The 24,359-nt window shown below is 38.5% G+C and overlaps 1 protein-coding gene across 2 annotated transcripts; it reads right to left on the bottom strand.

Annotated features, from left to right (window-relative positions):
• Positions 1-12,856: 12,856 nt before the first annotated feature.
• nr1d2a (nuclear receptor subfamily 1, group D, member 2a) lies at positions 12,857-19,254 on the bottom strand. Of its 2 annotated transcripts, XM_085366679.1 has the most exons (8): positions 18,931-19,254; positions 16,169-16,405; positions 15,994-16,082; positions 15,747-15,891; positions 14,952-15,646; positions 14,661-14,846; positions 13,983-14,193; positions 12,857-13,856 (listed from the first exon to the last, which is right to left on the bottom strand). In XM_085366679.1, exons 1-8 carry the CDS (start codon positions 18,959-18,961, stop codon positions 13,657-13,659), a joined length of 1,794 nt encoding a protein of 597 aa, XP_085222805.1. In that variant the 5' UTR covers positions 18,962-19,254; the 3' UTR covers positions 12,857-13,656. The 2 variants fall into 2 exon arrangements, with proteins under 2 accessions (XP_085222805.1, XP_085222804.1); XM_085366678.1 differs by having other exon boundaries at positions 16,169-19,254.
• Between the last annotated feature and the right edge of the window lie 5,105 nt (positions 19,255-24,359).

The raw sequence follows: 24,359 nt of genomic DNA on the forward strand, positions 1-24,359 counted from the left end.
GTGCTAATGTTTTAGCCGTTGGCTGTAATGTTAGCTAGTTCATGGCTATAGTCTGGGTCAGTTGTAACAGCAACAGTCTGGGTTAGTTGTAACAATAATGCAGATGTTACAACTTACCACACTATTGCTTTAACTTATATTAAACAAGTTGGGGCAACGACATCAGCAGAGAGAGGTTCACTGGTCGCATTTGTATATGCGGTTAAGGCCATTGGCAACACAATTCCTCCACTGTTTGTGTTCCCACACATACATTATGCAGACCACTGTGTCAGAGATGGACCAGTAGGAAGTACTGGTAGTGGAAATAAATCAGGATGGGTGCAAGAAACAGATTTCCTCATCTTTCTGAAGCACTTTGCAAACCACACCAAGGTAAGCCATGATAAAAAGTAATGGAATTGCGATGCTGGTGAACAACTACATTTTTCAGCTTCATTGTTATGTTCAAAATTGGTGCAAGAGTTGTAGGTTATAATGCCCACTGAGCCAATGAGGCCAAACTCAAGGAAGACCAACCAAAATTAATGAAATATTCAGTTGCAGAAAATTCCATAATTTGTCTTTTTTGGGGGGTTGGAATATGTTCAAAAGCTAGATTTCTGCATTCTGTCACACACACACACACACACACACACAGCTACATAAATGGATGTAAGTGCGTTCATGTGTTGAATAAACAAAGATTACATGTTAATGTTTTGTTAGTACCCTTATTTCATTGTGTTACATTTCACCCCAGGATATGTTACAACTAACCCAGACTATGGGGTTAATTGTAACATTTCACTCTTTGTGTTTGAGACCATACCATGCAATGGGTAATTGTGCTGCAGAGCTGCACTATTTAATAGCCGAGACATGTAAATACTTTGCATTACATTTTGAATCCACTACCTTAAAAGAGCTCCAATTTACAGACAGAAATGTCAAAAATGTCTCCCCTACTTTGTGTTCAAGCGTATTTATTTTTAGTTTCTTAAAAGTCAAAATTTGGCATGTCTACCTTTACTCTTCAAAACAGCCTGAACTCTCTTTACCAGCTTTCTTTAGTTTTCTTTAAGTAGTCTTTCGGAATAGTTCTCCAGGCTTCTTGAAGGACATTCAAAGTTTTTCTTTGAATGTTGGATGTCTTTAGTTCTTTTCTCCACCCCACACTGCTTTAATAATGTTGAGGTCCAGGCTCTTGGGAGGCTAGTAATGGCGATCCATGGTAATTGTTTTCTATCCAGGTAGTCTTTTGGCATTGTGTTTCGGATCTTTGTCATTCTGAAAAATGAAGTTGCTGCCAATCTGGTGCTTTATAGAGGTTTTCCTCTTGTGGATGAAAATCTGACTGTACTTTTCTGGATTCATTAGAAGCCACAGACCAAAATGAAGCCCAGGCCATGACAGGGCCTGGCGGTGGTGACCTACATGAAAGATATAAGAATATTGTTGAGCAAGACATGCTCATTCTCTTCTCAAGCCCTCTTGCAAAAGATCACAACAAGGTCAGCATGAGGTTAGATTAGATAAGTATAGTTTCAGGTGATTTGATTATTATTTTGTGATTACAGTTTTTTCTGAATGCTTAAACCCTAACTGTGATTCCTGTAGCACAATCTCTAAAACTATTCAGACTTATAGCAAAACCACTCACTGAGTTTGCAAAACTAAAAGCACAAAAACTGCTTTGCACTCAGTTTGCAATTTTGTAACACACACTTTGCAAAACTGTAGGCACAATTCACTGCACAACACTCAATTACCAAATTTCCAACACACTCCTAGCAAAAGTATACACATGTATGGCTATCATTAACACTAATTTGCCAACTGTCTGGCACACTTTCACATGTGAAAACTTTCTTAGATAATTAGTTCACTTTGCAATCAGCCTAAGCACTATAATACAGGTAAGCTGTGTGTGCGGAGTACAATGGAGGGAGCAGAAAGAGTGAGAAGTAGAGGAGGCCGAGGAAGAGGACGTGGAGGTGAAGAAGTAGGATGAAGAGGACGACAAGGACAAGGAGGAGCAAGAGGAAGACGAGGAGGGGGGAGAGGAAGATGAGGAGGGGGGAGAGGAAGGGTAGGAAGAGTAAGAAATAGAATTGCTGATGACATCAGAGCTACAATAGTGGACCATGTAATCAACCGTGGAATGACCCTGAGGGTAGCTGGCCAACGGGTCCAGCCTAACTCGAGCCGCTACACTGTAGCAAGTACCATAAGGACATCTTGAAATGAGAATCGGTTAGTACAGTCACTTTGCACAAAGATTTGTAGCACTGCCATATGCCAATGAGAAACACACCAATACCATTGATGTAAAAATACTGAAATTGTTACTTTACAGAATTGCTAGATGACCAGATGCTCGGGGCAGAGGAAGCATGTTCACTGCAGACCAAGTAACCCATATAGTCATTATGGCGATTGCAAATAATCCTATACTTGGAAATAAACACTTGTGTTTGTTTTGATGTGTTTGAATAAACACCAGTACTTGAAGTTTGGATCCCTCTATGCTTATGGATCTATGACAGAAGTATGAGCTCAAACTGACATAGCCTACCTTGTGCACAGAGAAAGCAAAAGCCAGATGTGTTTTGTATTCATACCATCAGTGTGCAGTTGGCGCATTGTGTGCTTAGTAGATGATGGCTTGTGTGTACTGTTTGATACGGAAACACCATTTTTACGAAGGTGTGAAGAGTTAATCTAGCTGTGTTTGCTTTTGCAAGAGAACTACAATGTTTTGATGATTGGGTGACAGGTTTTCTTATTTGTGTGAAGAGTTTTGCAAAATTAGCCAATAGTTACAAAAAATGTGCTTAAGCAATCAGAAAAAACTGTAATATCAGTTCGTACTGCTTTTGCTCTGCTCCTGTTAAAGTTCTTTATTAAAATATCCTGCAATAAAGTCTAGATTGTCGACATTCCCTTTTTAACCCTTGTGAAACAGTAAAGGTAAAAATCTAAGTATTAATCCTCAGCATGAATAGCTCTTAAAGGTTACTCAAGTCTTTTAAAAATAACAGACTCCTGGGGCCTGATTGATTGATATTTTTCCAAATGTGAGTAAAACATTTTGGATCATAAATGAATGTTTTAGTTTATGTAACTCACATCCATCCATCCATTGAATTAACTGCTTATCCAGTTCGGGGCTGGAAAAGGTACGCAGTCATTTGTACCTGGTGCTGATATAATATATAAGTTTAACCTGTAAACATTTACTTTTACCAAAATAAATTTAATCAGTGGCAAACCTTCACTTGTAGCCTTTTCATCAAACATTTCACTTCAATTTGCATGTATTGAAGTACCCCCAATTTAAAATAGGTAAATAAAAACAAAATTCAATTATTTGCAGTGTAATAAACTCATATTTTATTCACAACAGAACATAGAAACACATCAAATGTTTAAACTGAGACACGTCACTCTTTCATGAAAAATTATGACACATCTCAAAAAAGTTAGCATATGGCATGTTTGCTACCGTGTAGCAAACATGCCATGCAGACCTGATAACCTATTTATGTTTTCATGAGGATAAGTAACAACGTTGTTAACTATGGAAAAAATAATGACATCAATATTCAGTGTGACTGGAGAATTTAAATGGAGCACTGGGGTTTTTAACAACTGCGGGGAGAGTGGAGCTGGAAATTGACAGATGTACTGGTGCTGCATCTATAGTGATGTGGACTCTGTTGCTATGAGGAGAGAATAATGTGAAAACAAAGCTGTCAGTTTACCTGATGATCTAAATTTCTACCCTCACAACTGTATGGAACCATACATGCTGAAAGGTTGGGACTGATAACCAAGTCTCAGTAATCCACTAATCAGGCGTGTCACATTTCTCTAAAAGGGCACTTTGTGAACAACTGAGATACCCCAACAGCTTTAACAAAACAGCATTATTTGATGCCTTGGGGGAATGAAAATTGATCCCTGATGTATTACTTCAAAGTTACACATGTGGTGTCAAACATACTAACTTTAAATGCAAAACTAAAATGGTAAAGAGTTAAATGTTTACAATTCAGACTTTATGCACACAAATCATGCAGTTTCATACCTGGACTAATATAATTAACTAATAACAACTTGAAGAGTGAACAATTTAAAGTGATCCCTCTTTGATTGAACAGTGTTGTAGCACAGTCTTCTGGGACTTGATCTCACACGTTCAAACAAGCATCTGAAATGAGACAAACCCATTTAAATATTCAGAGAAATTCTTGGTGTGTGTGTGTGTGTGTGTGTGTGTGTGTGTGTGTGTGTGTGTGTGTGTGTGTGTGTGTGTGTGTGTGTGTGTGTACCATCAGTTTTCTTCCTGCTCTTCTGCACAGGCTGTTTCGTCCATGTCAGTTTGAAGTCAGTCACACCCTGCTTAGCGAGTGCTGCTTGCAGCTAAATAAGAGGAAAGAAGATAAATTGTGTTACTTTTTATTTCGTAGCTTTTTTGGAGGGGGCACTTTTACGCCTGTCATATTTGTGTTTGACACTCACATTGTTTTCTTATCAGTACCCTTACTATAATTCGTGCCACCTCTAAAATACATGATTTCAGGAGTGGAGAAATTCCCCATATAATGCTATTTTTTATCGGTCATTAACAGTAAGAAAGGATCCAAGCTGAATCTTGGTGTTTCAGCTTGGATCCTTTCTTACTGTTGAAACATGTTTAAATTATACAGCTTTCTGAAGTGTGATGGTAGCTGTCCTATTTTACATGGAAGCAAACAGAGGTGAGAACATTTTTCACATTTTCTTTAAAACTAAAATTCATTATGACACATAAATACAAAGGATTTGGGGGTTTTTTTGTACATTTTGAAAGACCTCTATTTTTTCTCTTTTGAATATTTGTTGCTGATCATTAATAGGACAAAACTATTTCTTATCGAATTACTTGATTAAGCAATGACCTAATCGATAGATTACTCGATTACTAAAACACTTTAAAGCTGCACCCTTAGCCTTTAGTTTACAGTGTAAATCACAGTGAGATTGATGCTTTAGTTATCTAGTGGTATTAAATAAAATGGAATTGAATTAAATTTCCCTTAATCCATCTTTCAACAAGTGAGTGATTGTATTCACCTTTCCACTAATTCCATTAAGCTTTTAGCTGAGTAAATGGTGAATAACAGGAAGACTTAAGACTTATAAACATAGATGAAACATTTTGTGTGTGTGTGTGTGTGTGTGTGTGTGTGTGTGTGTGTGTGTGTGTGTGTGTGTGTGTGTCAAAAAGAAAACGAGAATAAAAACACAGACAGATAAACACAACACTGTTGTGTCTCCATTCTCAAAGTTAATTTGATTGAATTATTTGCGCAAAGTACAAAAATGAATGTAACAAAATCTTATGATCAAGCAGGACTAACGTGTTTTGTTGTTTATGGCACACACACACGGTATACCTGCTCCATCAGCGCAGCCTGGTTATCTGGAGTTTCCAGGTCAACATCAGTTTGGATATTCATGCTCAACACTGTCTTCTTTGATTTGTGAACTACACAAAAACAAATCATTTCAGAATAAATCGGATCAAATTTGACAAATACTTGGTTTAGAGGAAGTTATTAATACTATTTTAGCATATTATTAGATGTTCTTAGACTAAAATAGAATGTCTTCAGCATATACCAAAACCTTGTTAAAATTTCCAGAACAAAAACAAATTCAGTGCACTCCTTTGACCTGAATGAACCTCATAGCTTTTATTATTGGAATTTCTTTTCGTATAAATTTGTCAATTTTTTGTTAGTCTTTGTGCTAAATTTAGATATTTGAAATATGAAGCTTACGATTTCAAGAATTAAATGAAACAAAGAAGTGTATTATTTTCATTACGTCTTGCTTTAAATATTTTCTGGTCGTACCATCTGTGGTAACTGACTTGAATATTAAAACTAGGGAAATATCATTCATACCTGCATAGCAGAAGAAAGGATGTTGCTCACTACATGGTTCAGTGGTCCAGGTTCCATTTCCCACCAGTACAGCAGCACAATTATTCTTATTGTTAGGTTGTCCAGTTTTCCAGTTCACGAATGTGCTGATTTGTTTGGTTTCTGACCAAAACCAGACTGGAGAAAAACTAAGGCCAATCCACAGTGGTTCATCTTCTTTAAGATTATTATTTTGAAATGCACGACTGACTTTATCAAATGTTTCCACATCAAGGATTTGTGCCAGAGTTGAATTTTTGTTTTCACAGCTGATTTTGGCGTCATTCCAAGTCACACGTGTCTTATTAACAATGTAATCACTGCCTGTTAAAGAAACAGAAGTTATAGATTCCAACATTATACATATATTAATGATTTCATTTATGTTTTTAAAAATAGGCTATGCAGAAAAAAGCTGTGATTTAAATACACCATATAAATCATATGTCAGTACTGCATATATACTTCATTATTATTTTAATGAATATCCATCAGGTTTGAGTTTCACCGTGAGCTTTTTTCCAGTCTCTAACTAGAGTATAAAAAAAGTTGGATTTTTATGTTTTGAGCCTCTTTCTGAAAAATAAGTACCAAGGTCAATTTAATATAGTGGAGTGAAATCTTACAACAAATAATCTTGATTGATACCTACCATTAAAACAAATGAAATAACACTTGTATTCACATATTTCACTATACCACCCATGGTAAGTTGTGAGCCCACAGTACCCAGTGTCAGAAGCATATTTCATGTGTTCTTGGTCCCACATGAAATATGTGGCTTGTGTTCCATCCAGCCAGACCCACCCTAAAGCGCCCACGAGTCCTATCCAGGCTTTGCCTGTGTATCCCCCAGCTGAGGTGTTCATCAGTGCAGTGTTGTTCTCTGGGTTAGTAATTTGGGCAAGTCCAGTGTACTCCATGATGCAGTAAGCGTTGGCCTCATCCCAGGTCTTATTCTCACTGATAAAGTAATAGATGTTTGGAAAGGAAGCAGTGGAGACACAGAAACCTGAAGAATAAAATAGATTTTTATTTGACGTTTTACGAAGAAATACTGTTTATATTTATTCAGAATGTTTGTATACTTGGTACTGCAGTACAGTAAATAATTTCCTCAGTAGATCCTATAATAGGAGAAATATGTCAGTGATGGTTCAACTTGTGGTGTGGATAGAAGACACTTTTTAAATTGTACTTATGTTAGTGAATCTGAACATTTCTAAGTTGATACGCGCTCCTGCGGTATGTGGAGTCAGCATTCTATCAAACCATGATTTCTCAAATTAGAAAACACAATTAGCTTTTCATTGAGAAAGAAGTGAAGTTAAGCAAGAAAAACATACAACACTATGAAAAAATGCAGGACAGTACTGCAGTTGTAGATATATGAATAATAAATATATTAAGCCAAAATTTCAGTCTACAACTTTTCTGTCCCTGTGTTGTATTATTATTTATTTATTTTTACATTTAGTTAATTCCTTACTTTTTATTCATTTAATTATAGTCATAATGTTGGAGCAACAGCGGTCTTCAAATATCATTTCATAAAACTCTATGCAATATTTGGTCAGTTATTACCTCTCTTTAAAAAAAATCAAAACAATTTCTATTTGGAAAAGAACTGTGAATTATAATTATAATTACATACTGAACAAGAATTTAACAAACAGCACACTCCTGAAATATTACCTGAAAGCATGAGAAGGACTACAAACACATCCATGTTCACTTTGATTAACTGTGGAGAAAAGAAGTTCAGTAGAATTTATAAATTGAAAGCTATAATAAATATACAACATTCACTGTTAGAATGAGAGTGGTTAAAAAACAAAGCGATTAGAAAGGACCGAAATTCTTACAGGTATTTAAACATACCACAAAATGTTTTGTGTCTTGTTTTCTTGAATGTTTAACCTGACACTAACTAACTAGCTTTAAATATATAATATAAAAATCTCCTCTATATTTTTGCATTTAGTTAAGGGCCTCGTGTTAATGTTTATACCTTAATATAAAAATCTATTACTACAGCAAATTCAAAAAGAAAGTTGTATATATGTAGATAGATAGATAAAAACTTACCACACTTCTTGAGTTACCAAACATGAACAGCTGCTCGTCACTGTGTGTTCCTTTCTCTCTGAGGTTGCTGTTATAATATAATGCAAATAAGTGGAAAGTTTAAATTTCACTTGTGACACACCCTTGATGACACTGTGAGGCTTTCTCGTGACCCTCCCATATAAACTGTGCTCTCTTTAGAGATTTACAACTTCCATGATTTCTTATGAAAGAATTCTCTTTTTCACATTGGTTATAGTTGATTAATATAAGTATTCACAGCAAGATGTGACGCCGACATAAGTCACATTTTTGTTTGAACTGAGTTTTACCAAAGTAAATTACATCAGTGGTAAAACTCCACATTGTATCTATTTAATAACGTGAAAATTTTATTGAAATTGAGCACTGAAAAAACTTTTAGGAATGTTGCAAGCTTGTGCGGCTGTGCATGCAAACCTCCACTGATTCATTCAAATGTTCAGACCACATAATGTAAAAATCTATTACAAAATCCATTTTACATTACCAAATACGATAGCTGAAATGTAACAATATGAAAAGTCTTCAGAAGCATCACCTGATGTGTGAGGAATTTTGGAGGAAATTAAATTAAATTGGTTTGTAAATAGAGTTTGCATCATTATTTTTTCTTCATTAGGATTTTAAATTGAATCAACTTCAACAATTATTGCTATTATTTGTTTGTTTGTTTTTTAAAATTATTTGGGGGTCACAACCGAGTTTTTTAGTTAACATAAGTAGCATCCGTCCATTGTTTACACATACACGTAAAACTAAGAACTAACAACTAAGAATTTGTTGTAGTTTAAACAAGTTATTATAATAATAACTATGATTATGAACATGTAAATATTACATAAGCTCATAGCTGCTAAACATTAGTATTGTTATTGAGTGACAGTTATATTTCCCTTAAACAAATAAAAGAATAACATTTTTTGATCATATTTGTCATAAAAGAGGCTCACAAGAATAAAAATAAGACTAATGTGATAGGACCATGATTGCACTTAATTTTTTACTTAATTGTAGGTCATGAGAATTATTTAACGAAATTATTTTCTCAATTATCATGAAAGTACAAACTGGAAACTCCAGAATTTTGATCTATTTGGATAGCACAATCTACCAATATTGTTTTTAAGTACAATTTTTTAATACAATTTTTCATATTTGAGCAGTGCAGCATGAAAGTTGAATGACTTTTTTTTTTTTCATTTTTGGGATTATTGATTTCATGCTATAAAGTATTTTGTGCTTTATTTAGCAATTTTGTAAAATGTAACTATATATCATCTAAATGTTTTTTATCAATTTAAACTGTTAAACTATTGAACATTTTTAATGTAATGGTCCCAAAACAGCTCTTGATTTATTTTGATGGCAAGAAAGATCAGGGAAAATTTTAGGCGCTTACATTTAGTTTGTGAAATATTAATTTTCAAACATGGTTTGTGTGGAAACAATGGCTTTAAAGTGGGCTGAAAGACCATTTTTCAAAAGAATGTATGCTAAAGTGTTTTATATGTAAAGCCAAAATTTCACAGCGCTCAGTATAAATGTTGACATTTTGATCATGAAAGGCTTCCTTTTCCTAATCACTTAATTTCAATAAAAAACATCATGACATCCAGAAACTGTGTGGAAAAGACTTTCATAAGCACTCGGGACAGGAGCTTGTGACTGCAGTTAGAGAAGGCTCTTCAATAATGCAATGGAGGATGTTGCTGTCGTGGGTCTACTGCACTGAAACAACATCATGACAAAAAGCCACAAAAAGCTTATGTAGATACTTTGTGTATATATCATGTTGTTGCGTGTGGGTTATAAAAGAAAACCACAGATGAAACCACAGATCTTTTAATTAAGGTTGTAATAAAGGAGCATAGTACCCTGTCAGTATGAGATAAGCAGTTCATCGGTTAATGCACGTTTTTCCTTCCTGCTGGAGTAATGATCCAAGTCAATTCTAAATTTGTATGACTGAACGTGTTAATGAATCCCAGGTTTTCTACAGACACTTTAAGGATAGATTTGGGGGAATGTTTTAGGCCGATTATGAGTGTATGCCAACCTCTCCACACTGAACTAAAGAACTGAACTAACTGTGACCTCTGAAAACAGACTGAAGCTCAGTAATATTTCACAGTAATATTTCTGTGCTTGATCTGAATTAATTTGTCAAAGGTATTTATGTAATTTTTTAAAATATTGCTTCCATATACTAAACATAATGAACTTTTCAGTCAACTAGTACTCTGCAATACAACTAGAGATGTACAATTATCCCCACAGTACTGATTATGCTTCGTCTATTAAATGATAGTAAATACTATGATGATTTGGAGATGTCCTCAAATGTCATTTAAAGGAAAATTCTGCAGTGTTGTGGTCTTATTGGTCAGTTATCGTATCCCTTGAAAGTTCAAGGTGGGAAAGAGCACTGAATTATTACTTGATGAACTAGAATTTAACAAATACCTCACAGCAAGAAAAGTTATGAATGAACACAGAAAATCTTAGACTTGCAAAAGTGTGATGGAAATTTTTACTTTTGAATAAATGCATATCAATGAATGAGCCTGAGGACATAACATCATTAATAAAATGAGTAAAAATGAGTGTGGAGCTTGTTTGTTTTTTCTTAATTAGTTTTTTAATTGTTTGTTTGCTTGGTTGAGCTTTTTTCTGTGTGTGTTTGCATTCAAAGCTCCCTTGAGGTATCATTCAAATCCAAAGGGTTGCACAATGCCAGCTCAGACGTAAGAAAAAAGAAAGCTACAACATTCAAATTAGCTTCAACATAAAATCGCCATATATCTAAGCTCTCTTAAGCATATTTCTCTCTCAAGAATTTAGGTGTTGTGCAATTACTGTACTATATAGATTAAAGCTGGAGTTTCCTTGTAAAAATGTGCGCTTACATTGAGTTTTCCTCATTCCTAAAACATGGTAGATATTTCATTGTTTGTGATTGTCATTACACAGGTACCTGAGCACTGACAAAACATTCAAGCAACTCGAAAGCTTCAAACCTCCATTAATGATTCATTCAAATGTTTGGACCACAAAACGTCAGTGGTTGAATGTAACAATAAGAAAAATCCTGGTAGTTTAGGATAATCAGCTGCACGATCAAACTGTCTGGCCCTGACACACTGCGTTATCTCGTTACATATATTAAATTATTGTAAATGTCTACACAATACCTCATAATAAACAACATATTGATACAATAAAACAATTTAATCTTTAAATTATACCTAAAAACCCACTCAGTTATTTTGCTAAAGTACAGGTTGATTGCACCTCATGTATATTTCTGTCATGCTGCTTTCTACTTCTATTCAACTGTATTTTGAATTAAAGTATCGTACTTTGTGTTCAAGGTTATTTATTTTTAAAACTTTAAGTTTCAGATTTGAAACTACTCAAGCTTAAAAATCCAAATTTGGCAGCCTGAACTCTCTTTGCCAGTTTTCTTGAATTTTCTTTAAGTAGTCTTCAGGAATAGTTCCCCAGGCTTCTTGAAGGACATTCAAAGTTTTTCTTTGAATGTTGGATGTCTTTAGTTCTTTTCTCCACCCCACACTGCTTTAATAATGTTGAGGTCCAGGCTCTTGGGAGGCTAGTAATGGTGATCCATGGTAATTGTTTTCTATCCAGGTATTCTTTTAGCATTGTGTTTTGGATCATTGTCATGCTGAAAAATGAAGTTGCTGCCAGTCTGGTGCTTTCTAGTTGTTTTTGTCTGGTAGATGAAAATCTGACTGTACTTTTCTGCATTCATTAGAAGCCACAGGCTGAAATGAAGCCCAGGCCATGACAGAGCCTCCACTGTCTTTTCCTTCTTTAAGAATGGATTCTTGGGTGCCAGTTTATCTCACTAGGTTGATCAGGCGATGTACCAGCCTGGATTTGAGTCTGACCCAAGGCCCTTTGCTGTGTGTTATCCCTGACTCCATGCTTTCCTGTCTAATCTTCACTGTGTGTTATCCAACAAAATCATGAAAAACTGCCTCTTAAAACATGGGTTCTTGACAGCCACACTTCCATAGACTCCATTTTTGATGAGGATTCAGTGGACTGTAGATCAATTAAAGGGCATCTCTAAGGTCCTATGTCGTCTTGATGTAGTGGTTCGCCCCCTTGTGGCTCTAATGTGAAGTTTAAGTTATGAGTCGATGTGGGGTTTAATTAAAAAATTACAATGTTATTTTTTTCTTTGCAACATTCTCTGCTACTTTATGGACCCTTACCTTTATGAATCTAGTGCTTGAGTTCTGAAGCTGCCCTTCAGGCCAGACTTTTTCAGTCAGGGGTGAAGTCTACAATATTTCATTGCTTAATTACTGTCTCCGTTCCTACCTGAGGCACTTTGGCAGCAGTTCCTTTTAGGATAAATAACATTTTGTTTTTCAAGAGTGATGTTTCCATGTTTAAATAGAGACACCATGTGCACATTGCTCCATCTAGTGGTAGATAACAACCATTACATCCCCAAAATTTCTGGACATGTACAGTATAAAACCTTTTTTTTTTAAAAAGAAAAAAAACAACAAAAAAAAAAACCACACACAAATTATTCTTCCATTGTTTTTATTTATACTATATCATATTTATATTCTATATTCCTCAGATATTTATATTTATTTACAGGTGGCAGTGCTGCCAGTAGAAGAAACATTTTAACAAAATGGCTGACAAAAACAAATTCAAATTGAGTGCTGGGCTGAAAACAGTTTGGTGGAAAAAGGCAAAAACATTTGTGTGCTGAAAGCATACATATATTTAAAAAAAAAAAAAAAAAAAAAATTCCTCTCTCCCAAAAGTGCAAATGTAGTGTTTTTGCTTCAAATAGCCTTATTGACTTTGCCCAGAAATCACTGGAAGGTGAACCAGCAGTTGGCATGGACATGAGTATGACAACCAAATTTAAACACAAAGCATATAACTGTAGATTTAGCGAGTCAATTAACTGAACAGATGCTTTTGGGGGGGGGGATAATAGTAGTTTTGCATTAATACAGCCATGCATTAGCAGCAATCTTCACACAATTTTCAATATTTTTCTGATAGCTTGTTTTCTTCAACAAACATGTAGCAGTCAAAATGTGTGTAAGGTACAGTATATGTCATATAGATATATATATAAAATCTCTCACATTCACCCGCTCATTAGAGAATACACTTTGGAATTAAATGGCTTTTGGAGGAAACGTGTTAAAAAATAATCAATATCATGGACTAATTCGTTTCTATTCTATATTCTCATTAAGCCAGTTAAATACTCTTCGTGCTTTTAAAAATAGAAAACTGCATCGAACTGCAAAACTATAAACCTCTGACACACGAGCACTTGCGTGTGTTTGTGTGCAACAAGCGTAAGCTACGTCGTCTATAAATACAGTACATTTTTAATTGTTCTCTTTTCCACAAAAATAGAATAAAAAAACAAAACAGTTTCATACATTCTAGAAACAAACACACAACTGGGTTGGTCAGTTTGCAGGGAAAGGGGGGGGCTGAGAGGGCACGGTAAGAGGCAGGTCCAGGTGAAGGTGTGTGTGGAGGAAGTGGAAGTTACACGAGTACCCGCTCAGGAAGCTTTTTAAGGGTGCACTTTGAACGAGAGTAGTTCCTCTGAGTGCATGTTGTTGAGCGAGCGCAGTTCAGGAAGTTTGAGCAGCAGCTTGGTGAATGTGGTGGCCGACTGGTCGCCGTGGTTCTGCATCACCAGGTTCCTCAGTGCTCGGATAAGTTTGTCCTGCAGAGCCTCCACTGATATTAGGTCCTGGATCCCTGAGCGGTCTGAGCCGGAACAAAGACGACAAAGAGAGAGAGGGCATTATTACTGGAGAACTCCTTCCGTTGTGATAATACTGCTAGTTGTGCTGTTAAACTGTTGTCCATATATGTATGGTGTATGTTACTCACCAGCTGAGACAAGCACCACAGCGGTGAAGAGGCTCATTTCGTCTGCACTGAGCCGCAGCGCCGCCAACTTCTCGCTGAACTCGCACATGGAGTTGAGGAGCTCGCCGGCACCCAATGAGCGTAGTGTGTCAAGGCTGTAGCGTTTGCCACTCAGGAAGGTCACCGTCCGCTCGGCGATGTTGAACAGAGAGGCAAATCGAACCATCAGCACCTGGAAGCAAAGACGGGAATTATTTAGACCATGACAAAGACTTTGATCAAGCCAACAGAAATATACGAATAACTGCACTTCTCACTTTATAATGTAATAAATGCCTCATAGTCTCATCCCACTTTAAACCTTTGGCACCATACTTAAGAGCAGGGTCATTTCACTGCATACTGTAGTTGGTATATGACCAAGAATCTGCAACTTTGCACTGTATCAATTTTTTCTTTAAATTAACTGAGGTTCAGCTCCTCGAAGAATCTGACAAGAATTTACTGGTACACAGTTGAAACAGAAGATTCGATAAGCCTCTTTCATTTCTATCCCAACTGTTATCAGAACAAATATTTGCCTGTGTGCACCTGTATTGTGGCTCCTGTATTCCTGGTATTAACGAGCCTGCAGTGTCTGACTTCAAAGCGAGGACAAAATAACACGAGTGTTTGTGTTCAGTCTGTTTGCCTTCTTACCTCAAAGGTTCCAGCCTTCAGCAGGCCGACTTGATCGTGCTCGGGTAGGTCGCGGAAGCCCGGGATCACTTTGGCAAACTCGACCACTTCTCGCACGGCTGGTGTGAAGCTCATGGAGAACTCCTCCCAAACCTCCTGGCTGGGCTTGCTGGGGTCCACGTAAGGTGAGGTGTTCATCGGGCACAGCTGGAAAAACAAACAAGAAAGATGTCAGTGTGATGAAAATTAATCCAGCTTTTCTTTTCATTGGACTCTGAAGATTTTCAAAGAGGGAGAAATGAAATCACTCACCAAGTGTGCCCTGTTATTCACACAGCTGTTTGGTCCATTATAACCATGTGAGGCAGGTTGTGTGTGGAGCTCTGTCTGTTGTCTTTGGCTGTCTTCTGACTGTTCACAGCTAGGGGTGCTGTTGAGCTGCTGCTGGCAACCTCCCCTCTCCTCCCTGTAGGCCGGGTTGGTGACGTGTTGGCCGCTGCTGTAAGGACAGTTCTGGTAATCTCTCACCGCCACGCTGTTGTTCCAGCAGTTCCACCTATCCTGCTGCTCCTCCAATCGTCTTTCACACCCCATCTCCACGGAGACTGTGGCTGGTGAGGTCTGACCTTGCATTGGTGATCTCTGCTGGGTGAACGCTAAGGCATCTTGGTGCTGCCTGTTCAGTGTGACAAGTGCCTCGTCCTCACCGCTGTCCGATGAGCAGGATGAGCTTGAGGTGGTGTCCATAGAAACCACTGACTCTGAGTCCTGAGGGCACTGCGGGGAGGACGGATTGGAACACGATGGCGAATCGGAAGCAGAGGAGGAAGAGGATGGAAAGGAGTTGGAGTCACTTGTCATGGCCTCCATTGGCAGCAGGGGGCTCTGGTGTCCTTGGAGCATGCTGTGCAACTGGCTGTTGTTGCTCATCATGTTGTTCATGGCGTTCTGCATCTCAAGCAGCATCCTCTGTTTTTCTCTTTTTGGGATACGGCCAAATCTAACAGCTGAGAGAGAACCAGTCATTAAGTTTACTAAGCTTTTAGCGTAAACATAAATCACAGGGTGTTTTTTGCTTTCTGAATGTAAATAAATCTTAACTCTCACCATCTCTAGACATCCCAACAGCCAGGCACTTCTTAAAGCGACACTGTTGACAGCGGTTGCGGTTTATCCTCATGATGGTGCAGTTCTCCATCTTTAGACACTTCTTATATTGGATGTTCTGCTGGATGCTCCTCCTGAAGAAGCCCTAAAAACAATTTCCCAAGATCCCCCAGTGTTGAGCATGAGCCATGTGCACAAGAGGATGTGAATTTAATTTTAAATGAATCCTTCTAGGGATGCGTCTCACCTTGCATCCTTCGCAAGCGTGGACACCGTAGTGGAAGCCTGACGCCACATCCCCGCACACTTTGCAGAGCAGCACCATGCCGTTGATTTCTTTAAAGAAAAAGATGAACAGGGGTTCACCACATGTGACACATAAATAAGCGTGCTGATCATAAAATGAAGGCTTTAGTGCTTACTTGTGATGCTGCTCTTTGAAGACGCAGATGAGCGGCCGGCCTTTTCACCGCCGTGTCCCCGCGGGCTGCCGTTCTTGGCTGGTGGAGCAATATCCACTACCATGCCTACGGCCCTGCTAGGCAGCGAGGGGCGGGAAGGAGTTGGTGACATCGACAGGTAGCCGCTGCTGGAGCTGCTGCTCATGCAGGACTCTGGGCTGGGGGCAGACCCGGAGGAAATATAGGCAATTACACCTCCTGCAGACAGAAAGAAAGAGGACAAGAGGGTCACTTTAAAATCAGGGAAAGGCTCTTTACTTATATACTTGCTCCATCCGAAAACCATGAATTTAGTCTTTCTCAACATAGAAATTCAGACGCAACTTACTGCTGTTGTTCTAATACACACATGGGCAAAATATGGCCTGGAAAAATCAACAAGAAGCAACATTATCCTTAGGATTCTCGAGGCAAAATGGCTTTAATGTACTGCTGTTTAAATTCATTCCAATACAATGGCTTTCTTCACTGGCCTGTGCAGAGATGCATATAAAAAAAAAACTGGCTAATGTAAATGTTCATACGGCATTTGAGGTGGATTTTGCTTTCAGCATTATTTTCACTGTAACCTACAACTTTTGCTTACGTTGCCTGTCAGAATAGCCTTTGGGCGGTGGTGGTCCACCCTAATTCTAACACAAAAGTGAACCAGTGCAAACACACAAGGTAAACACTGCTATCTGTGGACCTGTGATAGCCCGTTTCCATGTAAACCTGATACCAAGAATTATGGTGCATTGCAGCCATATCAGCAGATCCAGATATTTGTCTTTCTGACATACAAAACATCAAGCGTGCCAACTCTTATTGTGAAACAGAAACGGTAACGGGAATAAAACAATAACACAAACATCTACAGTAGAAACAGGTGCCTCTGACACACCCAGGCAGCACAGCAGTCTAGCATGTGCTGTTCCCGGTTGGCTTATTCAACACTGTGATGACCTGTTTTATCACCTCCAATGCTTGCTGGTTGGATAACACTGTTACATAACAAGCCTGGGTCTCTGTGCCATGGGAGCGTGCTCCAATGACTTAACGACTAGATGGGTCAGTGAAGCACCAGAGCAAGGCAACACGTGTAGGAGGCAAGTAACACAAAGGGAAAACATCCACCGTGTGTTAGGTAATGACATGTTCAGCAAGAAAATCTCAGCGGGCTGGCCCCGTGTTTTAGCCCCGCAGTTTTTATGCCAACAGATCCACAGACAGGTCTGCTTAAAGTGTTCAGTAAAGTCTTTCAAATTTCAAATAACCTGTTAATTCCCTCAGGGCAAACGCCAGTTTGTTGAAGTGAATGAATGGGAAGTAGGGTGATGCGGATGTTAAATGCCAAACATGCTTTGTAAGATCAAGTTCAAAAACACGGTTTACTGAGAAAACTGCATCTGCGGGTCTTCTGTAAAAGCTCTAGAGACCCTTCAGTTTGGAAGCCCATGGCCTTTTTATGCCACTAACTTTAAAAGTTTTAAAGTATAAAACTAGTCGCTAGTTAAGAGCCAATATTGTATAATTCTGTGTAACTTCTACTTCTTACTTCATGTACCTTATAAATATACTTTGAAGCTGTGTGTTGTAGTACTGAGTATGACTGGTGGCAGATATTCAAAACGTTTACAAAAAAAAAAACAACTAAAAAAAACTTGTGTGTTGTGCTACTTCTCACACAGCACCGTCTGCGCTAAGTCATTCTGGGTCACACCAGTGCCATCCCGTCTATAAACTCCTCGAAACGCCCCTGCCAAACATACTTGGGAAATTTCCACGAATATAACGTGTACGTGTGAAGAGTCGGGGTTTACTGGAATACCTGCGTGAAAGCTAAACTGTTTTTCTTCATTAACCCTTTCTTTAAAAAGCCCCTTAGTGCCAGAGGCCGCGGCAGACGATTACCTAACCCGAGCCATGACTGCTCTCTTTCACTGCCCTCCCACACGTGGACCTGTCATGAATTTCTGTGAAAGCGAAACGCCAAGAAGACAGGAAAAAAAATCTAGGTCAGCTCGCTGCTGTTTCTCCCCGGCTCACGTGTACCCAGCAAGAGAGCCTCGCGCCAGGAGAGCCGCATTCGGAGTGGATTGTGCAACACCCTACGTCACGGGCTTCGTCCCGACCAATCGGAGTAGAGCACCGCCGAAGCGTGCGCCCAAGAAGGGAACGCCCCTCGACCAATCAGAGCAGTGTTCCCTGGGAGCGTGTACACAGAGGCACATGGCCAGGATACGCTGTCCATGTGAGAGGGCTCGGGGAAGTGGAACACTGTTGTTGTGTCAAATGTAAACGACGCAGCGCCTCAGTGGCACTCCTAACCTCGTTTTAAAACACGGTAATACAGCGAAAATACGTCTATTAGCACACTTTAAAACCTGCGACAACTTAACGTAACACAAGTCTATAGAAAAAACACGATGGTGTTCAAACGTTAAGTCTGATTATTGCGTTAAAATACTGTCCACTCGCTAGGACGCCATTCATTCACCTCCTGCTGTTTAAAACACTTTAAATTCCTTATTATTCACTAAATAAGTGCATGACACACAGGTACACACAAGTACAAGTCAATGTCACGCATACCTTTAATGGGAAGCCCATCCACAACCGTCAAAAGCCCATATAAATAAACTTTTTTGTAATAAATATATTAAAAGCAGCTGACACCGTTAATCAAAAAACACAGCAGCAGCATATCTATTACTTTAACTATTAAAGAAAAACAAACTTACCAGGCTTGGCTGTCCCAATGTCCTCAGGCATCTCTGATCAATGAATTAAGAAAATTTAAAAAAAAAATGTCCAACAGATATCTGACTAACTCGCACAGTCTATCAGGATTTATTCTGCCACTTCACAGATCAACGAATGGTACTGAACTCTGATAGTCAAAAACGGTGCACGAGCTCACATCGAGCTTCTATTTCGGAAAAATTCTGCAGGTCCAACTCGGTGAGTCATGAAGGCGCGTCTGAGAAAGAGCAGGTCGAGTATAGGCAGCTGAATCGGGAGGAACTTCCCCCCCCCCCCCCTTTATTTCGCCGTGTTTGTGACTGCGGGTTCGTGGAGAGAACTAAATGTTCTCAATAGTGGGCTCGCCCATGTGACCCATTTGTCAGCCACGCCCCTCCGCCAGGGCTGCTCGAGCCACTTTAACCCAGTGACACACTTTCAGGACACTGGTGAGGGCGGAGCCAAGCGCCCCGTCGACGTAACAGAGGACTGGATAACAGCGGTCACGTTGCAAAGCACAACGTGAAGTGGAGAAGCCCCAAAAAGCTCTGCAGTTCACGCTGCGGCTGCAGGCGAACCGTTGAGTTATTCAGGTTTGATTGAATAACGCCTCTCCTTCCCCTCACAGCCCACCAGACATGCACGGCCCCGTGTTCTGTCCACGGACGCCAACTGCCGAGTTTTTCTAGTCAGTCACCACGACTTTGAAATTGCTTCCTGTCGCCAGCGTGTTTTCTAGACCATTCCGTGGACAGGCGTCACCATGAAAACCAACAAAACAAGCTTTGGAAAAAAGTGGCCACTGTTGCGTCCTAACGCTAATTAACGATGTATTTAAAATAAGACAACTATAAGTGTAAACATCTGTCCCTCGCATGATTCCAGCTGTGATATCTGCAGTTTATAAATGTGGAATACTTTTTTTTTCTTTTATAACTGTTTCGCTAACTGTTTAAACCTGGGCTGAGGTTTAAACTTTAAAGCTGTAGTTGTAAAGTGTAATTGATAGAAATAAACAAATGTTAGTTACAATTTAACTACAATTAGACAAAAAAAGGTCACAATAAAAGTATGTACAGGAGGTTCTATAAGGAAAAAAACTGTAAAAGGAAAGAAGTTTCCTTAACTGTCTCTAAATGTTAATATTTTTGCATAGTTCAGTTGTTTAACACTCAGAAAGAAGGTAATCTTTTTAGAAATGTATATTTTTGTAAAACATGGCTTAAGCAAGCACAGGTGCAGGTTTGTGTTGTCACTTCACAGTGAGAAGGTTCTTTATTTAAGCTTCCTTGTTGGAGTTTGCTCTTCGCCCTCTATCTGCATCGGTCAGGTTCTCAAATTTATCACTACTGCAGAACCTTGTGAAGTGAATGTATGACTGTCTCCATCTTGGACTGGTGTCTAGTGGATTGTACCTTCTGCTTGCCCTGAGAGGTGTGCTGCAACCTTGTCAATGAGGAAAGCAAGGGACAAAATTAACCTGTCCTGGGGTTCAAGGGTGAGCGTCTGCTGTTCAGGCCTAAGCCCACAGAGCTAAGCCAGCCCACCACCCTGAACAGGCCTGTAGAGGTTGGATTGATTGGTTGTCATTGAAGGAGGCCCTGGCAGCCCAATCCCTGTTTGCAAAAGATTGCTAAAAGAATATGGTGGTTAGTAATAGAAAGCTAATTTGAGCTGCTTCCTTGTCACAAGGAGTCTCAGGCAGATAGCTCTTCATGTTTTGATTTTTTTTTTTAACTCTACATTTTCTTCCTGACACAACGTGCAGCTGAACTAGCAAATTTTTTGCAAAGTAACTGTGTAAACCACTAAAATATGGAGCTATGGTAGTAATGTGGAGTGTAAACACAGTATATCGATTAGCACAAGGATAATGGCCCCATGAGGCAGTGTGTTATGCTGTAATTGTATCTCATTTGTTCATTATGCTAATGCACTAGTAATGCATTAGCTGATACACTGTCAGTGTGTATATGTGCTGCTTTCATAGCTCTGACGGTGTGTATACACTCAGTTGTTCTGAAGACTTTTCTCTATCGAGTAAACCTTTCATGAGCTCCAAGTCCACCATATATTTAGCTCAGCATTTCTTATGATGAGGCCCACACAGAAGCATATATGCAAAAAGTGACATCGTCAACAGCAGTGGGGATTCAGAGCAGGGCTGACCACTTCTTGATCCTCCCTTTGCCACGTCCCCATGTAAAGCACCCTGGAAATACCTCTGATTATGGCGCTGGACTCATGCTCACTTTGTAAACGCCTGTAATTCAATCACTGTGTTCTTGCACCAATCTACTTGTCAGTGAACCCAGCTGGTCTCTGTGGGTTTTTTTTGCAGTAGTCTTGGAGTAGCTATTGCAAATTACCTGGGGAAAATGCTCGCTATGAACCAGGATTATTTTTCCTTTTAATTTTTAGTAAAGTGTGAAATAACTTTTTAGATGGAAATGGTTTTGAAATTATATGTAACTTTTTTAAATTGACATGCGTATTTGTGCAGAGAAAAAATAACTGCAGAGGAAATTAGACAAATGATGTTGAAGATGGACCTGATGGTGGGTGAAAAAAGAGATGATGGAGTGAAGGAGGACTTGGAGAGAGTTGTTGAGAGAGAGGGGGGCAGATGATAGTGGCAACCCCTGAACAAGATTTATTATAATATTGTGAAGACAGGTGGTCAAATCAATGAGCAATGTTTACTTACATTCAAACTGAACTCAATCATATATGTGCTTCAGTAATTTACAAACTTCTAATAACACAAACTCAACATTGTAATCGAACTGATCAGTTTTTGCATATTTGGCAACTATTAACAAAACCCTTCGAGGACTGTGTCCTTGATATTCATTATTCATTTCAACGGCATGCAATAAAACCATGTTTAATATGCTTACCATATCATAAATGACTTGTAGCATTGAATGCTACACTGACACGATATCTACAATGAGATTGAGTGAGATGAATGATTAACATTTATACTATACAGTAACATTTATAGCTAGCTCAATGGATTTAGTGTTGCCTGAATTTGGAATTTGTTGTTTGAGCATGTACAAATCCAGCTGTTTTGGAAATTATAACTTTGATTCACTGGTTTCTTGACAAAAAGCCAGTTTATATGAAGTTGTCATGATTTAAAATTTTTCGTGCAAACACATGCACAGTGACTGTGTGACTAAGTGCTCATTGACCAGATTTGTCTTTCTGCCCAGCGTTCAGGCATCCTTGGAATGATTCTCACTCTGCAGGTCGCCAATGCTCCACACCCCATCACCCCAGTATTTTAAGAAGACTGACACACATTTTGTTAACAGCTGAGTGCATAACAAGAGCCTAAAACTACAAATGACTTAAATAAAATCATAATAAAATTAAATAATAAATGCTGAACACATATTGGATTTCCAGTTTCTTATAAGTTCCCTGCTTTGATTTAGTGCATTTACAACATTTAAACAATTGACAGCTCGCCCTCTTGTTACTCATGCATGTATTTAATCTTTTTTTTCCTGCTCATACTGCAACCATGATGATCAGCACTGTTCTTTTTTTCCAAAGTGATGCTGACCCAGTGCAGAAAAATCTGGAACATGGCATCCCCGGTGGTGACCTGGGTTTGACCTGACCTCTGTGATCTACATACTTGACACTCACCTAAAACCCACATCAGAGACCTTCTATATTTGGTAAAAGCCAGCAGCAGTTTCATCTTTAGTTAACTGTCAAAGCTTCTGCACGTTGGCAGAACAAACCACTTTTACCTTTCAGTGCTGTGCAGAAGTCTTCAGCCACTCATTTTCTTTATATTTTACTAGGAAAATGGGAAATAGATTCAGTGATTTGTTGAAAAACATCCAAACATACAATATATAAAGCAAAAGCAGAGTTTCTAGTGAGCTTGAAAATCAATATTTCATATGACTGCCTTTATTTTTAAAGACTGCCTGAACTCTCTGAGGAAGTGTTCTCATACTTTAAGTAGTCTTCAGGAATAGTTCTTGAAGGACCTCTCTGGATGTTTGGGATCACTGTCATGCTGGAAAAATTAAGGCATTAAAAATTAAGCTGTTGCCAATCAGATCCATGGCAGATCAAAATCTGATGGTACTTTTCTGTGTTCATTTGACAAAATCCCAACACCACAGGCTGAAATGCAGCCGAAAATGTGGGCTAGATGAATCATCTGAAGGGCTAAATGCATCTTTCAGTTCTGCATCAGGTATTTTTTGGATGTCTTCCTGTTATTTGAAGGACTTTAAATCATTGTTCATCTGGTATAGACTGTTTTAAGGTTTTTAGGACTTCCACTTCTTTTGTCCCCCACTTGTTCAGTTTCCAGTGACTTTTTTTAAAGACACACTGCACATCATGCTGAAGTTTTCAGCTAATGACTTTAATACCATTTTATGTCTGTCTTCTTTGGGATTTTTCATAGATTCAACTAAATAAATGGGGGAAAAATCGTGTTTTTGAGACAGGCTGCTAACAAAGGTTCTAAAGCTAATTCTTTGTTGTCTGACACAACATGGTTCATTTGAGTTAGGTGCTTTTTTTATGCTTGACATATGATTCATAGGTCAGTGGTAAGAGACTGGATATGCAAAACTCATTCAACTGAAAATAGTCAGGTTTAAAGACTGGTTTGAAAACGAGTGAAAAAGCAGCCAATGTCTAAAAGCAACAACTTTGAAAGACCTTCAGACAGCCTGGAGAATTACTACTCCAGACCGCTTTAAAAACTACAACAAAATCTGGCACCTTGGAAGCAAAATATAAAGGATAAGTGGTAATCAAGACTTTTGCACTGTAGATTCTAATTTCAGTCTGCAGACTTCTGTGTTTAATCCAACACCAGCTCTAAGTGAGAGAGGTCACAAAGAGCAATTATCGTGTCCTGGGAGTTAAAACTACCCGATGCACTTGTTAAGCTAAATTGAATAACCACTTCAAAAATATCACAACTTTCTGAGTCTATTCAGGATTCATAGGCTGAATATAACCCTTTATGATAAGTTTCATTTAAACTTATGTGTCTGTTTAAAAAATAATAATACTACTTCATAGAAATGTACTAAAGCAGCTAATGATATGATTTAATACAGGCCTGTAACAGCACATACAGGCTTCAACTGAATTACTCACTGAGTTAATGTAGTTTCGTATTTTCAGATCAGTTTTTCTTCTATTCTGACTTTTTGTTTTGAATTCAGTTTCGGTAGTTTCCCCAAGCATGTCTGCTCACTTCAGTTTAGTTTCCATCTGTTTTCGTGTTTGCTTCAAGAGCAAGATGTAAGAGTTTCAGAACAGGTGTTACAATACAAAGACAACAATTTGTGAAGGCTGCTGGCTCACAGTCATGTAAACGTCCATAATGTCACACATGTCCATCAAAGCCTTGTTGGACAGGTTGGGTTGTCAA

The sequence above is a fragment of the Diplotaxodon limnothrissa genome, linkage group LG11 (genome assembly GCF_057381915.1).
Source record: "Diplotaxodon limnothrissa isolate DT_005_m linkage group LG11, D_limnothrissa_male_GT1.1, whole genome shotgun sequence".
Lineage (NCBI taxonomy): Eukaryota > Metazoa > Chordata > Actinopteri > Cichliformes > Cichlidae > Diplotaxodon > Diplotaxodon limnothrissa.

Coding starts and splice junctions, on each gene's coding strand:
- nr1d2a (XM_085366678.1), bottom strand. CDS start 16,514: ATGTTGAGAAAGACTAAATTCATGGTTTTCGGATGGAGCAAGTATATA. Junction 15,892..15,993: donor ACGCTTGCGAAGGATGCAAG/GTGAGACGCATC, acceptor AATTGTTTTTAG/GGCTTCTTCAGGAGGAGCAT. Junction 14,194..14,660: donor TGAAGGCTGGAACCTTTGAG/GTAAGAAGGCAA, acceptor CTTTGCTTCCAG/GTGCTGATGGTTCGATTTGC.